This window comes from Sceloporus undulatus, chromosome 2 (genome assembly GCF_019175285.1).
Source record: "Sceloporus undulatus isolate JIND9_A2432 ecotype Alabama chromosome 2, SceUnd_v1.1, whole genome shotgun sequence".
Taxonomy (NCBI): domain Eukaryota; kingdom Metazoa; phylum Chordata; class Lepidosauria; order Squamata; family Phrynosomatidae; genus Sceloporus; species Sceloporus undulatus.
The window spans coordinates 243,236,374-243,254,741 of NC_056523.1; the positions used below are offsets into that span (position 1 = coordinate 243,236,374).

At 39.7% G+C, this 18,368-nt stretch overlaps 2 protein-coding genes across 8 annotated transcripts in view; one reads left to right on the plus strand and one right to left on the minus strand.

Moving 5' to 3' along the window:
* FAM189A2 (family with sequence similarity 189 member A2) overlaps positions 1-2,734 on the plus strand; it is a 59,467-nt gene extending 56,733 nt beyond the window's left edge. For all 3 annotated transcript variants that reach the window (XM_042447257.1, XM_042447258.1, XM_042447256.1), the window contains one exon: positions 339-2,734. In XM_042447257.1, coding sequence (XP_042303191.1) covers positions 339-542 — 204 coding nt within the window. In that variant the 3' untranslated portion in view covers positions 543-2,734. The remainder of the gene's footprint in view (positions 1-338) is intronic.
* Positions 2,735-4,606: 1,872 nt separating this feature from the next.
* Positions 4,607-18,368, minus strand: part of APBA1 (amyloid beta precursor protein binding family A member 1) — a 184,817-nt gene continuing 171,055 nt past the window's right edge. For all 5 annotated transcript variants that reach the window (XM_042447254.1, XM_042447251.1, XM_042447252.1 and 2 more), the window contains 3 exons: positions 15,643-15,762; positions 12,640-12,780; positions 4,607-9,660 (listed from right to left, as the gene is read on the minus strand). In XM_042447254.1, the coding sequence (XP_042303188.1) occupies positions 9,589-9,660; positions 12,640-12,780; positions 15,643-15,762 (333 nt within the window). In that variant the 3' untranslated portion in view covers positions 4,607-9,588. The remainder of the gene's footprint in view (positions 9,661-12,639; positions 12,781-15,642; positions 15,763-18,368) is intronic.

An 18,368-nucleotide genomic window follows, 5' to 3' on the forward strand; every position in this document is an offset into this window, starting at 1 on the left:
CTTGTTGTGGGTTACTGAATGGTCATGCTGCCAGGAGGTAATAATGTTTGAGACCCAACAATAAAAAGCTAATGAGACTAGATGTGAAAGTGCAGTATTTACATCATATGGCTTTGGTTTTAGGGTAGTGTAGAAAATCAAAACTGGTGTTCAGCAGGGTCCAGTTCCCAAACTTACATGCAGCTTGAATATTTTTCAGTCTCGTCCTGTTTTGTGTGTTTTCCTTAGATTTTCTTTATAAAAATAACTGCTTTTCTCCTTTTATAAAAACAGATTTGGAAGGTGTTATAAGTTATTAACAGGGAATATTAATTTTAATTTTTCCTTTCTCTGCAAAGGTAATGACCCCAGCTCACCCATCTACATCAAGGGCACACACACTGCCTTTTAGAAGGCATCCAGGACTCTTGCATTTGGAGAGCTGTGGAGATGTGAGCACTTTCACTACAGCACAAACTCGGCTACTAGAGAGGAGAACTCAGAAGTCAGAGCCTGAACGACCTCATAGCCTTATTGGAGTTTTCCGGGAGACAGTGCTCTGAGCACACATCTGTGAGATCCTGTACCCAACACAATGAACTAAAAAAAGAAAAACCACTTTGTGAAAATGCAAGCTAATGAGGAAATCATTATGATGTGTTTCATACTTACTGCTGCTTTTGAAAAGTATACTTGAGGATTTTCTAGTAGGGCGTTACTCCAATGAACACCTCAGTATATTCTGATGCAAAGTTGTCTTTTAAAATAAGGATATTCAGGATTACAATTAGTGTGACTGAAGAGCACTGTTTGTTTTGGAATGGCAAGAAGACGTGTACATGGATGTTTATGAGAGAAAATCATTCTTTCTACTTAAATTTATCAACTCGTATAGTAAGTGCTTTATGCCTCCAATGTCTGCTATTTCACTTATGATGAATTGTTAAAACTGCCAATGCTTTGTCTTTCAAAGGAGCTATAAGATGAGTTAGTTGTATCTATGGGCTTAATGCTCTGTGAAAATTAAAGAATATTTTTCCTCCCTTCCACTGCAGGGACCTTTGCTTCTCTAGGTATCAGTAGGACTATTTGCTTTTTAGCAAGCAAAACATAATCTAAAGCCCAGCTACCCAGCTGGACAACTACAGTACATATAGTGTTTTCTGCTATTTTCAGAGTACAGTAAAAAGATAAAGTGAATTTGAAGTGTGTCCTTTAGCCATGTGACAAGCCTAGTTATTTTTTGGTAAGGTGCTGTATGAACATTCAGCCATTCCCTTAAGTCCTGTGCTGGGAGAAAGGGGGGGGGTATAAATAAATTTTTAAAAATTGGTCCTGTTTTCTAAAGGACACTGAAGTGCAAGAGTGCTGGACGGCTGCTGGGTCTTGGTGGATGGAGCAGTTCACTGCCATGCTCACCTATTCCAAACCCTGCAGAGCCACATACCTCAAAGCTATGTACTGAAGAGGAAAGCTGCACTTGAACTGATTGTAGTCACAGGGCTTGACAGAAAACAGGTGCTTCTAGAACAGTCCTACTGTTCCAAAGTTTGTCTTCTCCTAAAAGCATTTGAATTACCAATATGGAAGTCCTGGAAAATTGCCTCAGTGCAATCTCCATCCTCATGCCAGACATTGTTGCATGGGAATGACCTAGGCCATTATTGGTTTGAAAATTGAATGTTGCAAAGGCAGTTGCATGTGAACTACATTTCCCAATAATCTTTGAACTATTCACAGAAATGGAGAGGTAGAGTTGCCTAGATTTCTTTTCCACAATGAGAACAGTTGGTCCCAGCTGTTTTGGGTTCACAAAACAAGCCTTTCCTCAGTGTGCTTTGGAGGACGTTAGAGCATAGTGCCTTTAAAATTCACCATGACTGAAGACTATGGTTAATATTTTCTGTTCCTGAAAATGAAGATACTTCCTTTAAGACAAAGAGTTTCATGTAGAGGTAACCATCACTTGTTTCTTCATTGCATTTACTGGAACAAAAGGTTTCCCCTAGAGGAGTTTGTGCTTCATACATGGTGATGGCCTTCAATGATGTTGCCCATCTAATCCAGCTCTCTCCTCAAATCATGCTCTCACGTTAAGTGGCTGTCCAGCCTCTTTCTGAAGACATCCAGAGGAGGAAACCCCCCCCCCCCCACCTCTTTAGTTCCATTCCAGTCTCTAGATTACATTGTCAAACTGGTCTTGCTGTCAAACTATCCCTTCTAATGTTCATTTGAAAACTACTGTAATTTCAGACCATTGGACCTGGTGCTACCCTGAGGCAACAGAAAACAGGCCTACCCCACCTCACTGTGACAGTTCTTGAGGTATTTAAGGAGCGTAAGCATGTAACCTTCAGTCTCCTTGCACCAAGCTGAATATGCTCAGCTCCTTCAACCTTTCCTCACGTTGTCTTCATCAAACCTCTTTATCAGTGGTTCCCCACCTGTGGAACCCTTTCACAGGGGTCGCCGAAGACCATCAGAAAACACATATTTGCATGTAGCAATGAAAATAATTGTATGGTTGGGGGTGACCATAACGGAACTGTATTAAAGGGTCCTGGTATTAGGAAGGTTGAGAACCACTGCTCTTTATCATCCTCATTGCCCTTCTCTGACTCTTCTCCAACTTTCCTATATCCTTCCTGAATTGAAGCTCCCAGAATTGAATGAATATGTACAAGAACTGAACTGAATGAATATGTACAAATAAAATTTAAATTAACAAAATATAAATAAACTTGTTATAGGAAGAGATGACACTAAAATTCAATTTAATTACTGTTTAGAAGCAGAGGTGCAAAGGCTCCCATGGTTTTACCCATGCTTAGAAGAGATGGCTGCTTTTCTTTGTGGTCTCAGAGCAGTCAAACACAGATTCTGCTTCTACGAGGAGCAGTATTAAAAATCTGAAAGTCTCACCTTATGAAATGCTGGAGGGAAGAATGTCTTAGAGACAGAAATCTTACCCTAAAGTTCACCCTTCATACACTGTACTATCAGGTGTACATCCTTCATACAAGCTGTACTATACTTTGATTCAGTATCTTCCCAAGTCAACAGTGTTGAATTTAGAGCTTCCATTGTTAGCACTTTAATAAACAGTCCCCCCACACACTGTTTTATCCTTATAAATGATAAATGATATAGCCTATCTCTGGGGATCACTCAGAAAGCTAGTTCTGGGAGGTACTGGGAAGATTAGTTGCAAGCAGCCTTCCCAGAAGCTGTGAATAATTATTCAGCAGCCAAACCTTAATTCTAGCTGTCCTGGCACATATGAAGATAATCCTGTAAAGTCCTGCAACAAGTATGGTGCCACTGCTGCATCATTTCAGTCTACTCTAACGTGAAGATCTGGGCTGGTGTTCAGCATTGCAGTTAGGGATCTGTAAACTAATGTTACAGATCCAGACCTGCTCTGTATTAAATAATCTGACACAGTCGCAGCCACCTTAACAGCCAGCAGCCCCCAGTCCATTGTGAAAGCCAACCTCTGGATCTTCCCTTCAGCCAGTGAGACAGGAATCTTGCATCTGATAGTTGCAGCTTGTTGGCTGGCAAGAGAAGGGTGGAAACATTTTCCACTGCCATTGTCAGCTGAATGAGCCTCCATCTGATAAAGTAGGCTTGGACAGGCATTCATTATCATAGCAATAATGCCATAATCATGACTATGTAGTGTTCGTGAATACAGATCAATTATGGATACATAACTTGATCTTATGCATCCCATAAATGCAATTCTACATTCCAGGCAATACTGTATGGTTAAAACACAAATGGGTAAACTTAATGACAACTTCCTGCAAATATTGGAGGGTTAGAATTGAAGAGCTCTCTGGTCAATATGAAATCACAGAGTTGGAAGAGACCTCAAGGGTCATTCAATCCAACTGTCATGGAGAAATAAACTATCAAAGCATTCTCAACAGATGGCCATCCAGCCTGTTTGACAACCTGCAAAGAATGAAACACCACCATTCCCAGAGGCAGCATGTTCTACAGTTGAACCATCAAGAAATTCTTCCTAATTTTGAGGTGGAATCTCTTTTCCTGTAGGTTGCATCCATTGCTGCGTGTCCTTTTCTCGGAGCAGGAGAAAACAAGCTTGTTCCATCTTCAATATGACATCTCTTTAAATATTTAAACATGCCTCCATGCCATCTCTTAATCTCCTCTTCCCCAGGCTGAACATATCGCGTTCCCTAGGCTGCTCCTCATAGGGCATGATTTCCATTTTGGTTGCCCTCTTTTGGACATGTTTTAGTTTGCCAACATTCTTCTTAAATTGTGGTGACCAGAACTGGACACAACATTCCAGGTGAGGTCTGACCAAAGCAGAATAGAGTGGCGCTACAGGATCTTTGGCCTTTACCTACTGGGAAGTAGAGTGGCACTATTGCTTCCCCTGATCTAGACACTACACTTTTATTGATGCAGCCTGGAGTCATACTGGCTTTTTTAGCTGTCACACTGCACTGCTGACTCATGTTCAGCTTGTGGTCCTTTTCACATGTACTTTTGTCAAGCTAAACATCTGGCGGGAAGGTTTATGGAGCTCCGGAGCACTGAAGTAGATCAAAAAGAAGGAATCTTCATAAATCAACATTGACAACATCTTGGCTATATGTAATGCCTTTTTTTTTTTTTGGTATGTCTGGTTTTGTTTTATTATTGTAAATTTTACAGACATTAGCACTCTGTTAAATAAAGGAATGTAGCACACGGAAATACATCACAACAAAACAGAGGCCAACAAAAAATAGAATTAAAAAACCCCATATCCCCCAAAGCACTGCCATTGTATTATTGAGGGTGGGGGCAGAATCCTTTGACAAGAGTCTGAAAAATTACATTCAGTAGGTGTGCAGTATCAACATTCCAGGCTCACATTTTATATGTATATATATATATATATATAATTTATATAGAGAGCTCATCAAGTTTGGTGTTTACAAAAAACAATATTGTTACAAATACAATACTATACTTCTCCTGACGCTTTTCAATAATATCTATTCACCTTTACAGAACAAAGTACAATTTAATATTCTTTAGTACTGTGCTGTCTCTCTTCTCCTCTATATATTTATATATATACATACACACACACACACACACACACACACACACACACACACTTGCCAACTTCAGACAAAGATCTCTTTTTATTCCTGGAAATACAAAGAACTCCCCTCCTTTCCTCAAAAGCCTTGCACTTGGAAAATCCCAAAACATACTGCAAATTATAATACAGTTGAGATGCAACCATAGGGGGAAAAAAGGTAAATTAAGAGGCAATACAACCTTATTGTAAACATGGTAACATTATTAAAATATACAAGTAGGCAACTATGATCCTTGGCGGATTTTTGCAAAACTGGAAGTATACAAAACAAATGGTTTCTTTCATTCCATAAAGAATGTAAAGCTTTCTATAAAAGCTTAGAAGCTGCTCAAAACACCAGTACTTAAACAATGACATCATTTTTCAGTTTGTATTTTTCAAATGCCTTCTTTGTAGTTGAGAAGTATAGAGTTGGATATACAAAAATTTATCTACTCTGGACGTCCATTCACAAGAAAGATATCTCCTATTATAAGCATCCACAGCACCCCAAGTGTTCAGAGAAATGTTCATATGAATTGAGCAGTTATGTAGACAAAAGGTTGCCATGGTTTCTGTGTTTGCAGCAGGTCTTTCTCCAATGTTTGCAATTATGAAAATCATACAGAGCTTGGAAAAGTTAGTTTGAACTACAATCCCCACCTACCATGGTCAAAAGTAACTTTTCTAAGCTGTGGAATCAGCACAGGTATATATATCCCTTTTGGCTGTCCCTTCCTCTTCAATTGTGGTCACATGTGTGCATGCTGAGGAGGGGCTACAGTCCTGGCAACAAGCCACATATAAGGTGACAATGCGCGGTGCTAGAGCCAGAATAAACCAGGAGAGGTTTAAGACACTGATGGGTTTTCTCCCACATATAATTATATGAAACCAGCTAATGGTGATTCAGGTTCAAAACATGTTGAAGTTCCTATAAGTATCTGTTTGCTGGATTTTCAAAATTCTTATCTGTCTCACTCTCATTTGTATCCTGCTCTGCTGTAGGCTATATTTCAGAGGAAGGAACTGCAAAACCACCTCTGAGTATTCCTTGCTGAAGACAAACCTAGGAAATTCATGGGGTCGCCATAAGTCGACAGGCGACTTGAAGGCACATACACACATCATGGTGAGCCTGAAATGGGCAAATCTGAAATAGAATTAAATCTATTCCAGGAGTCAACACTGATAAAGACTAGACAGTGAAAGACTCAATTCTTCATTCAAGCCATTTGTGGAAAAAAGCTGCTCTGCTTGTAGAAAAAAAAGATGGGGGGATGGAGAGTAGGAATGATTAGATGAAGAAAAGAGGAATGAGTAAAAACAAGGAGGAAAATTAGTGACTCCTGGGGGTGGGGGGGGGGAGAACTGTGGGATTAGCTGGGGCCATTAGGAGGAAATGATGGAATATATTATTTATCATATGCATTACATACAGTACATATAATATCTATACTAAATACTACACAAGTATGAGAAGATGTGTGCATTATTTATGTGGTCTATTGTGAAACAGGTGATTATCATGTTAAACACTCCATCAAGATAGTCTCAGATTAAGAGCAGACTACCAATACTAACCTAGAATCAGACAACGTTCAAAATCCCATAGCTAAGGGGATTCCAAAGGGACTATGGCCTCAGTCTAGCTAGAAAATGAGATAGACACATAACACTTTAAAGCCATTTGTTAACACCTGAAGAACCCTGCCTAAGGCAGGGTGGGCGCATTATAAACTCTCTTTTTGTTCCTGTTGCTGTCACTGCACATCTCTGCATCAACCAGATAATATGAATATGTGCTGAATTTAATTAAACCTCAATAAATCCAAGTGCTGAAAGTACTGTTCATTTTTTTTTTTTACCTTTGAAAAAAATGTAGCCTTAAGAGCTCTTTTATTGTGCCTGGGTTTCTGTTAGTGACATCCATGGCCTGACTGGGAGTAGTTATGCCTGCTTTGGTACTTTTTTGGACATTGTGTAAGGAGGTAGCCAATACCACCTTCTGCAAGCCCATGCAGCAAAAAGACTTCAGGTTACGACTGTCTGTCCCGCCATGGATTGGCTTCAAATAGGCCCCAAAGTGGTAGCTGCAGCCTTACGGAGGAGATGGAGACTGCTCCTTCTTCCATCTATGCACAAATTCAACCAGACCAGGCCAAAGCCACTGCTGATCAGTGAGAGGGAAGATGGGAGTTTCACCTGGCAGCTTTCCGCTCTTGTTGTGCACCAGGAAAGCAGCCTCCACTGCTTCCCATGGCTATACTGATAGAGCCTTGTGTTCTCCCAGCATGTCAGTGCCTTGGCCTAGACGTATAGCCTACTCTTGTGCAAAGCATGTATAGCTTGCTCCAAGTACTTAGCTTGTTGTCTAGGTCTATGCCTACTTCACTTCAGTAAAGTAAGGAACTGAATACATCAGTGAACCCAAATTTAAGAGACTCATATTAGACTCATGTGAACATGCATAGCCCAATCCTATGCAGAGTTACCCAATGATTTTGATGGGGTTTGGGGCACCTAAGGACTGGGTTGCAAATTTGCCTCTTTAAAAAGTAGTTTTTTCCCCTACTGTATATTTCTCCTCTAAAACTATTAGATAATATAATGCAATTATGTATACAAGACTTTTGTGAATGAAGAAAAGGAATGAACACTCCTGTCCTATATCTGTTAATATGTTGCAAAATTACCTCTGGTAGTGTCATGGAGTAAGGAGCATAAAGAGCTATAGTAACTTCATGTCCACCCTCAACAGTATATTTGTATCACAGTTACCCTAAATGACTCAAGGTTGTAGTACAATACTAGTTTCTTGCCACCCAGAGATTCTGTGTTTGTTTTAAGGAGTGGAATCCACATGCATTCACATATAACACCCATGCAGGGCACTGAATCCCAAGGAGTATGCCATTACACATCTATGCAACATGTGTGCACAGTGCACAATGCACAACCATGCAACATGCAAACACTCAACCCCTACCCCTGGTAAACCAGTGTTGCCCTGATTTTTCTATGTTTCCTATTTTCCTATCCCCATACAAATAATAGACAGATTCCAGAAGGGTAACCATGTTGGTTAGTCACAGCAAAACCAACAGAAAATATTGAAACACCTTAAAGATCAAGACGTGTTGTGAGTGAATCTTTTATGAATCCAAATTCAAAGGTTATACCATAATAAAGGTACAAGTGTTTAAGGTGCCACAGGACCTATACTTTTATGTGTTTTTGCCAAATAATTTTACTACAAATGTTACAGTCAACTGACCTCCTGGATTTTAAATACCATATCCAAAGTGTTTTGGAATATTCTTTCATTGCACAAATACCTGCAGTAAGTGAACCTACTGTCTTAGCATCCCATGTGTGGGAATAACTTTACATATATTTATATATATATTTATATATATATATGTATTTGTATATTACAAAATAAATTAAATTTATACCATCCACTATTCTAATATGGTCCAAAATTAAAGAGAAACTTGTCTTAAAAAAATAAATATAAAAGTGTGGACCAAAGATATGTTCAAAGTAAACTGGCTCAGAACAACTTAAAACTGTATGCAGACGTGTAAAAAATCATGACTATCAAGCATACAATTTTCAAATGTGACAGCTTATTAGCCCACATACACACACACACACAAACACACAAAAACAACAACCCTGAAGTTAAGATCTAACTACATTCCCTTACTACTCCCACATCCACAATTTCGCTCTTCAATATTTAGAATTGTGTCACTCAGTTTTAGAAAGAAAGTTGGGAATAGAACAGTCATTTGCAAAAAATCAAACTGCACTTAAAAAAATAAAGGATTTGGGAAAAGAGAAAGGAAATGCTTAGTTCCCAAAGAGCAAAATCCTGAAACATTTAGATCCTAAAAGCATATCTTCTATAGACATTTTTAGTCCTAGAGGATTTTCCACCTTTTCACTAACTCTCCCCCAATAAATATGTGCTGAATGGCATGAGGGGAGCAGAACTCACCTAAACGTTGGAGTATCATCATTTTGCTGCCTTCATATGTAAATTGACTTTTTCCTCTAGGGGAAAAATGATAGTCCTATAGCTCTCGTCACATAACAAGCAGGACAACTTTATAAGATAAGCCTGCCAACATCCTATCTATCACTGCAAAACTTTATCATTTTTCCTACTTAGTTTTTTTTAAGTGTTTTAATTTATTTTCATTCAACCTATTTATTTTTTTTGTCTTGACAGAAGCATAAAAGGATGATTTTGCTCAAACAAGTGTGTGTGTACACGTGTGTGTGTGTTAGTCTTACTTATTTTCAGTTCTGTGAAGAATTACATAAACTCTAGTAGTAAAAAGGTGCAACCAAAAATGTAATCTCGTACACAGCAGAATGATAAAAGGTGAGAAAAAAGAGCAAGAGAAATGTTGCTGCAGACACCAAAATGCAGCACAAGAAAACACCACCATTAATGAAGAGAAATGTCCATGCACACTGGGAGAGCTTCAGATGTAAACTGGTTGTTCCTGTGCAGTCAAGAGTCTGTACATGGCGGCTGGCATGGTCTTCATATGAATCTGGAAGAAAGAAGTATCGAGTTAGTGCTTCTCCGATGAGTTTCCCAAAGTAGCAATAAAAGATGTTGTACTTTGTTGGGTTGCCTTGCCACAAATGGAGCATCTTTTCATAATCATATAATTGTACCCAACTTTCCCACCAAAAAGAAAGTCAAAATGGCTGACAATATGGAAAAAATAAATATAGCAGCAAAAGACAAACAATGGTTGAAATCCTGTTGGTGGCGTACACACATGCACAACTCCAGGTTATACAAGTGTTTTCTTTTTTGGGGGTGGTGGTGGACATTATGAAGGAGATACTCATGACCTCTTTGTGCTAACATCCAACCCAAGACAGCTTTCCAGCTCCTGGGTTGCTGCTATCATCATTTACTGTTGGGATGTGTGTGTGAAAACGAAATTACCAGGCAACACTTTTTCCAGTTTTAGTTCTGCAGTTGGGGGAAGGAAAATGGGGTCATTCTCCTGGCTCACAAATTAGTTATTGGAAGGTCATGAGAGCAATGTCATTTCTCTTCCTCCCAGAACTGCAGCCAGAATAGATATTGCTTCCCTCCTTCCTCCCCAGCCAATAAATAGTCATGGCAATATTTCTGGGGTTTGAAACCTGTCTTGGAGGGAGAAAGCAACATGTAGCTGCACATGTGGAGTGTTATGTGTTAAGTGCCTAAGGTAGAAGCAAGCCTAATATGAAACATTACATGATAAAAGTGCTGCTCTAATAAGCCTGTTAATTCACTTGAAAATAAATATTTTGGAAAAGCCTAGTTAAATTACAGAATTCATTAAAAAAATCAACAGATAATAAATCAAAATTGTGTATGGGAGATATATATGTTTAAGCACCATAGTTACAGTGTCATGTACTGAATCCCAGCAGATCCCCCCATCCCCACTTACAGGAAGCAGCAACTGTGATCCACAAGGATCTATTCCCCTGTCATTCAGGCAGCAGCTGACTGCCATTTCTACCCCCTCCTGCAAGCGATCCCCAGTGCAACAGGCTGAAGCCTGTGATTTCCTCTTGTCCTGGAGATTCCTAGCCACCTTGAGTCCCTCTACTGGGAGGAAGGTGAGATACAAATAAACAGAATAATAATGGTTATTTTTTTTAAAAAGGGGGTGTGTGTGGAAACATCAGCCATCTGTTTCCTGACCCACTGGGAAACAGACCCTGTTGATCACAGCTGCTTTTGTCCGGTAAGTAGGGATTGAGGGACTTCCATGATGCCTACATAACTCTTAAACTAGGGGCTACATAGAGATCTGGATGTCATGAGTGCATAATTCTAGGTTATGCCTTTGTAACTGCCATAGAGTATACTGGCCTCCACCACCAAAATTTTAGTCCAACACATACACATAACCCCTCTCCTTCCAGCAGTCAGTATACCAATAAAAGGAGACAAAAGTGACTTGAGAATCTGAAAAAGTTAAGATAAAATATAGGAGCAATTGGCCAGTAATGTAATAGCTCAGCATACAAGTGGCCAGCACCTCCTGAATCTTCCTCCTGATAAATCTTCACCCACATTAGGTTAATACAGGGACAAGAAAAAACAAGATCTCCTACATGTCTCCTGCCAAATGGACAAACTGCCAAAGGTAACTACAGCAGTGGTTGAGATTTTATAGCTGAGGGGTATGGGGGGGGGGGGGGGGAGAAGGAATCTACGGGGAACTGCGGAATAATGCAGAAAATGACAAAAATCGCGTTCCTCCTGTCCCACTTCGTCCACCAGGAATGCCCCATGAGCAGAGTTTCACTCAAAACAACTCAGAAGTGAGGGGGAATTTTTAACAAAAGTATCCTAAGAAGGTACATTAATTAAATGAAAAATATTTTCACACCTGTGCAAAGACTACCATGCTCCCTAGGTAATGAAGTCTGATCTAACTTGGTGGACTTAACCAAGTAAATTGGTATAATTCGATTGTATAGATTTATCAACAGAAGTTAAGATCCAGCATATGGGAGCCAACATAGTATATACAGCTATCTTAGTTCTTACAGGTCTGGGATCTATAATTCATTCCACTCCTCCTTTTTCCTGATACTTGCACTTATTTCTTCTCTTTCTCTATCAGAAAAACCTTTATACAACAACAGAAACGAACTGGTGCTGATGGCAGAATGGCAGTGCTAATCTGACTCATAGCTTGGGCTGTAGTCTAGTTGTGATTCACAATCCACCTGTTTAATTCCTTTGGTATGATCAATACACTATTAGACCAAGGAGATCCACATTCCAGTCAATGCTAGCTGAGGTTGTATACAATACTGACAGATCATAAAGCTCTGCAGGTGTACTTTTGCCTCCAGTGTATGGAGCCAGTGAGTCCTCCCACAGCCAGTTGCTGCTTGGAGAATAAGGGGCTCCTGTTTTGTTTCCAGGAAAAGGCAAGAGTCATCCTCTTTGTATACCTCCATCATTCTAGGAGGATTTTTCCTTTTTCCCTAGGTGCAAAACTGCAGACAGATGATGCCTGGGATCATCTCTCCTCTGGCCTCTGGTTAGCCATGGAGGGTGTAACCCAGGACTGGAAAGCTGCGGTTGCATGTAGAGGTGTGGGGTCCTTATGCATGGATGTACTGGGTATCTTCTTCTACAATGATTAGAAAGTATTATGCTGGTGTAACAAAATGTAACACCAGCATATATTACCAACAGGATTCTGGCCATTATCTCTTATGCTAAGCTTACCTCTTGACTTGGATATGTGGATAAGTCCTGAGCTGCCTGTAGGAAAGGCAAGATACAAATGTTGACCAATGCTTGCACATACCCAGAGCATGGCCATTCAGCACCTTTCACAAGGAGGCTCCAGTCTCAGCAAAAAGCACTATAAAGCTACACACAATAATGAACAGTCGCCTGCTTGCCTGCATTTGCCTTCATCCCCCATTTGGTGGCAATAACAATGCAATAAAGCAATCATTTCCTAAAAATGAAGTAAAGAGTTGCTAGCTCCTACCTCACCAACAGCATTTGAGAGAATGTGAACAATCTTTTCATGAGGTGTTGCTACAACACTTTGCCCATTTATTTCAATAATCCGGTGCCCCACACGTACTCCTCCTCGTTCTGCGATCCCTCCTCTCATAAGGCTACAGATCTGGAAAGACATCAAGCAGTGATAACATACAACACTAGGCACTGGAAATGTGAAATGGTACATGCTTCAGTCAGATCAGGGCTGGGAAATTGTCCCCCCCGCCCTTTCCTTTGCTTCAGCCCACTAGCCAGTCTGGTCAATGATGGTGAGGTGTGTGTGTGTGACAATTCATCTGGACACCCACAGATCCTGCAGCCCTGAGGTATGGCAAGATTGAGTTCTCACTTGTATAATTTAGCACAAGAACTGCAACATCATATGGGCAAATGCTTGGATGGAATCACCATTATGAATCTGTAGGCAGTGCTAGCATCACTTCAGGACATTTTAAGTAGAGGCAACTGATACACAACTGATACACTCAAGAATGCAGAACTCTGAGGAAGGCTTTTCAGGTGCAGTACATGCACTTCCCCTTCACCGTGGAGATGACATAATGGAAGAGCTGTGCCAGCAGCCATGCTGTCTGTGGTACAGAAAAATTGTTTGTCCAAGCTCTAGTGAGCAAGTTATGCTGTTGTCCCAGAGTGCAGAGACACAATTGGTATAGTTTTTCTCCCTTCTCTTTGAGAAAGCAAGATCACATGAGAAGATCTCTAAGCAGGTGTCAGCACTGAGCACCAGCCTGATACTTGACCTCATCAGTGCAGTTGGGCAGGTGGACTGCTTTCCCAGCAAACGTAGCAACAGTCACAATGAAGCCAAGCACAGGGTAATAAATCTCTGCACTTCTGAAATGCTCTTGCCTGCAAACAAAACCTGTTTCAAATCATAGTTCCTAGGGAAATGCCTATTTAAACTTAATAATTTGGTAGATACATAATAAAGGGAACTGACATGGCAAAAATAAACATAACGGCTCACTGTTTTGGCACAGATGAACACAGCATCAGATTTTTCTTCTGGGGTGTCACACTTCCCATGTTAGAGATAAGAGGTGCTGGTATTTTTAAAAGTGTGAAAGTGTTAACATCTGCTCGGCATAATGCAAGTCAGAGGCACTGGGAACTGCAAAAGGCAATTCAAACTACTACTGGGCAATCATATTTCATGCTGTAAGTTATTGAATACCAATGGACTTGACAAAACCCAAGAATACAATGCTTTATTTTGTGCAAATTTTGTTCACAGTTCTTCACAGAAAATAAAGCAATATATTTTCAATATTAGAGACTATGGCCCTTATCACACGTGAAACTGGAACTCCAATCCAGAGTCAATCCGAAGTGAAGGGGAAGCAGAGTCAATTCGAATCCAAGGCAATTCACGTGATGAATTATCACACGTGAAGAACGAAATTGTGGTCATTCCTGAGTGCACATTAAATTAGCACACCAGTACATACCATGCAGATTCACCAATGCGAATTGGGACCCTTGTGCATGCTCAGTGGGGCTCTAAATGCATTGTGAACCTTTGCACTTCCAGGGTGAAGAAGGGGGCCACTTCCTGGTTCCAGTTTCATGTGAATGCTAGCTTCACGTGAATGATAGGGAATGTCACCTATCCCTACATGCCCTCTGCTTCATCCGAATGTATCACCGGCAAAATAATAATAATTATAATAATAATAATTATAATAATAATAATTATTATTATTATTATTATTATTATTCAATAATAATAATAATAATAATAATAATAATAATAATAATAATATTCTTTGACTGCAAAATAATCAGTGTAGACGCTGCAAGTTTACTTGGAAGTAAATCCTTTGGATCTGAAGGAGACCCATATTGGAGGAGTGCAGAAATGATCCTGTTTCCCTTATTCTCCATGCTCCCTAAAGTACCACCTCCCTGAATCCAATCCACTCTCCTTCCCTTTTGTAACAATTGTCTTCTCTTAGGTTGCATCTGCACTGGGGAAATAATCCAGTTTGACTCCACTTTAACTGTCCATGGCTCCGTGCTATGGAATTCTGGGAACTATAGTGTTGTGAGACACTGAGCCTTCTCTGCCAGGGAGCTCTGGTGCCTTATTATTATTATTATTATTATTATTATTATTATTATTATTATTATTATACAGTGCCTTGTTCTCCTTTATTATTTAAAGAAGTATTATGCAGCCTCTATTCTTGAAGGAGTATTGGAAGCAAATGGAGCAAAATTGCAGCGCAGCATCATAGAAAATGTGGGACCTTGGAGGTTTGGGGGGGGGGGGTACCAGGACGGAAGCAAAATTCATTCCACATCAGACCAATTCAGATTGAAATCGAAGTGAGCTTGGAAACAATTTTTGTGAATTCGCTTGTTACCGAATTCACAAAAACCAGGAGTCACTTTGGATTGACTGTGGATCCGCCTCAGAACGATACCCCATAGAAAGCAATCACATGTGATAATACATCACGTTTTAACGTGAATTTGCATGGTTGGACCTGCAGTGGCTTCGGATCAGAGCTGAAAAGCCCTCCATGTGATAAGGGTCTATGCTTACCATATCACTAGCAACCTTAGAGGTAACCTGATTCCAGATTCTGTATTCTTACAAGTGAGTCAGTATAGCTATGCCCTACACATTTAGGATTAAGGGACATGGCAGATTCTAGCTCCAGCAGTCTCTTTTTACAAATTAAGCAGAGAAATGTTCTTCCCATATAGACATTCTGTGTACCTCACCTGGCACTCTTCTATATGGCTCCACTCTTTAATTCCCAATTTATTTATTCCTTAGATTAACCAAGAGATCTTTAATGATGTCTTGGCCTAGTGAGTAGATAGATATTGATGCTCTGGCTGTGATCCTTTGAATATTAAAGTTAGGTGTTTTGAAATTAACTCTCTGTTCTCACTTTTTCTTCTTTAAAGACCTACAGGAGGTAATAAATTGTTAAGGATTCTACATAAGACTTACAATGCCATTCTGTACACTGAAGCCCAGCTGGTATCTCAGATCTGGTCTTCTGATGAGGACAGTAGTTACTGGAGGACATCTTACTATATTCAGCTTAACTCTGGCCTGATTCTTCAAACCCTTTAAAAAATAGGACAGATAATATTTTACATTAGTCCTGCACTAGAATGCTAACATGATCATATACTTTTAGAGATCAACTCCATGTCCACTGTGGTATAAGGTCAGAATTTAAAGAAAAAATACTTTCTGGATTGGTTGTTGTTTTGTGCCTTCATGTTGTTTCCGATTTATGGTGAACATAAAACAACTCTATCATGGAGTTTTCTTGGCAGGTTTCTTCAGAGGAGGTTTGCCATTGCCATCCTCTGAGGCTGAGAAAGTGTGACTTACCCAAGGTCACTCAGTGGGTTTCCAAAGTCAAGTTGGGATTCGAACCCTGATCTTCAGAGTCACAGTCCAACACTCAAAGCACTGCATTATGCTGGATTACCATTTTCTGGATTACCATTTCCCGAATCCCTAACCAGCATGGCTGGTGACCATACTGGCTAGGGGATTTTGGGGACTATAATCCAAAAAATATTTTTTCCACAAATTCTGATCAAAACTTTCTGTAGCTTATGTACTGTCAAGTTGATTCTGGTTTATGATGATCCTAGCATACAGATCTCTTGGCAAAATTTATTCAGGGGAGGTTTCTCATGGCCTTCTTTTAAGACTAAGAAAATATGCTATCTAAGGTCCCTCAGTGGGTTTCCATGGCTGAGGAGGGATTTGAACCCTGGTATCACATAATGCTAATCCAACATTCAAGGCCACTACACAATGCTGGTTCAGTTGCAAACCATCTGATCAAAATTGCTATAACTTTTTAAAAAATTACAGTTGTCTGCAAAAAAAAAAAATATCCAGAATACTTTCCTGGATGCTGAATATAAACAACTATATGAAAGCCAATAAAGAACTAATGGAAAGGAAGCACATCACAGCAACCATCATAGTTTTACCTCACAAAAAATGGCAAGGGATTCAGCCACAAGGAATAGCTCTTATTTCATACAGGAAACACCTGAAGTTGGATATGCAAGATCCCATCATTTAGTCAGTATTAAATAATCTAACAGCCACTTACTGATAGTCTTTATTAACACCAATTAGCATTTTATCTAGGTATACACTGGCCTAAATCCTATTTTAATCTTTCCTAGAGTAGACCTACTGAATCCTTTACATTTCTTTTTTTTTTCTTTTTTTTCTTTTTTAAAATTTTTTATTTCAAATTAAAAACAATCATTACATATCACATAGCATACATACATGACTTTATACAAAAAATACAACAAAAAAACCAACAACTTCCTATCTTAATTTGTGATCCTGGACGCGTTAATAAATTAACCTACTACAATCTCTTAACTTAACATTTACTGAATCTTTTACATTTCTCTATGCGATGACTCACCACTATGGACTGAATGGATGTACACCAGTTGGGCCTAACTAAGAGGATGCTAGCTAGTAAAAGCACATATACCAGAAGACACAGCAGGGCCATAGCTGGGGGGTGGGGTGTCCTTAGGGTCTGGACCCCCCTTCTGTTAAATAAAATGAATGGTGCATGCCGCCGCACTGCCGCAACCAAGCCCCATTATAATGGCGGCACTTAGTCTGCCCCCCCCCTTCCCAAAATCCTGGCTACGTCCCTGGACACAGTACTAGTTGATTGCACTCTTTTACCACTCCAGTCAAAACATGGGAATGGCCCACTTCCAACTGCATTTCTGAATGCCCACCTAAGCAAACACAGGGGACTGGTCGAGAACTTCTGTTCTGGATATACTAGTGACGTTATTACTGCTGCTTCTGCAGGATTACAAGTATTTAAAATGGCAATAGCCATCTACACTTTGAAACAGCACAGTCTGTTGTTTCAGCTCAAAAGCCTAAAGCTTCATTTTGATTGCATGTGAAGATCTGGCTGAATATGAATACTGTTAATCATAAATGCACTGAGTAATGGCAGACACACTGCATAGTGAACCTAGAACTTTCATGATTCCTCACCGGTCTTCAGCATAAATTCTCAAGGCCATGGTATAAGTTTGTTCCTGGTGAGCCATCTCTGTGAAGATGACCAATCTGCATCTTTTATACAGGTATCAAAGGCACACGATCCACAGCAAAAGAAAGCAAACAGTCCCAAGATTTACAAAGAGCAAAATGAGGATTGTGCCAAGAAATGTATGTTTTGGACTACAATTCCCCAAATAACCCAACCAAGGATTCTGGAAATTAAAAAATTGATCTTTTCCAAACTCCGGTTATGCCACTGGAAGTCTAGATTGGGGATTGGATATGGTCCTTTATAATACATAAACCCAACTCTATAAATTGGACAGAAAAGGCTTTATGGACAATATATTTCAGGGCAGTCAAGAGTGAGGAAAGAATACTAATTCTTATTAACAGTAATATTTGCTTCCAAGAAATGTGGCAAAAAAGGGTGTGTGTAATGCTGATTCCTGGAGAACTAAAAGTAACCAGCTCTCAGGATGGTCTCTGTCCAACTTGATCTTCACACAGAAAAAGGCCTCTTATACAATTTCAGCTAGCACATCTTTGCCAGTGTTCCTCACTTAGACCACTGACACAACATTTGATATCTTTTTTAACCCAACCTAACAAAATGTCTCTTTTCCAACTTGTAAATAAGTAAAAGTACA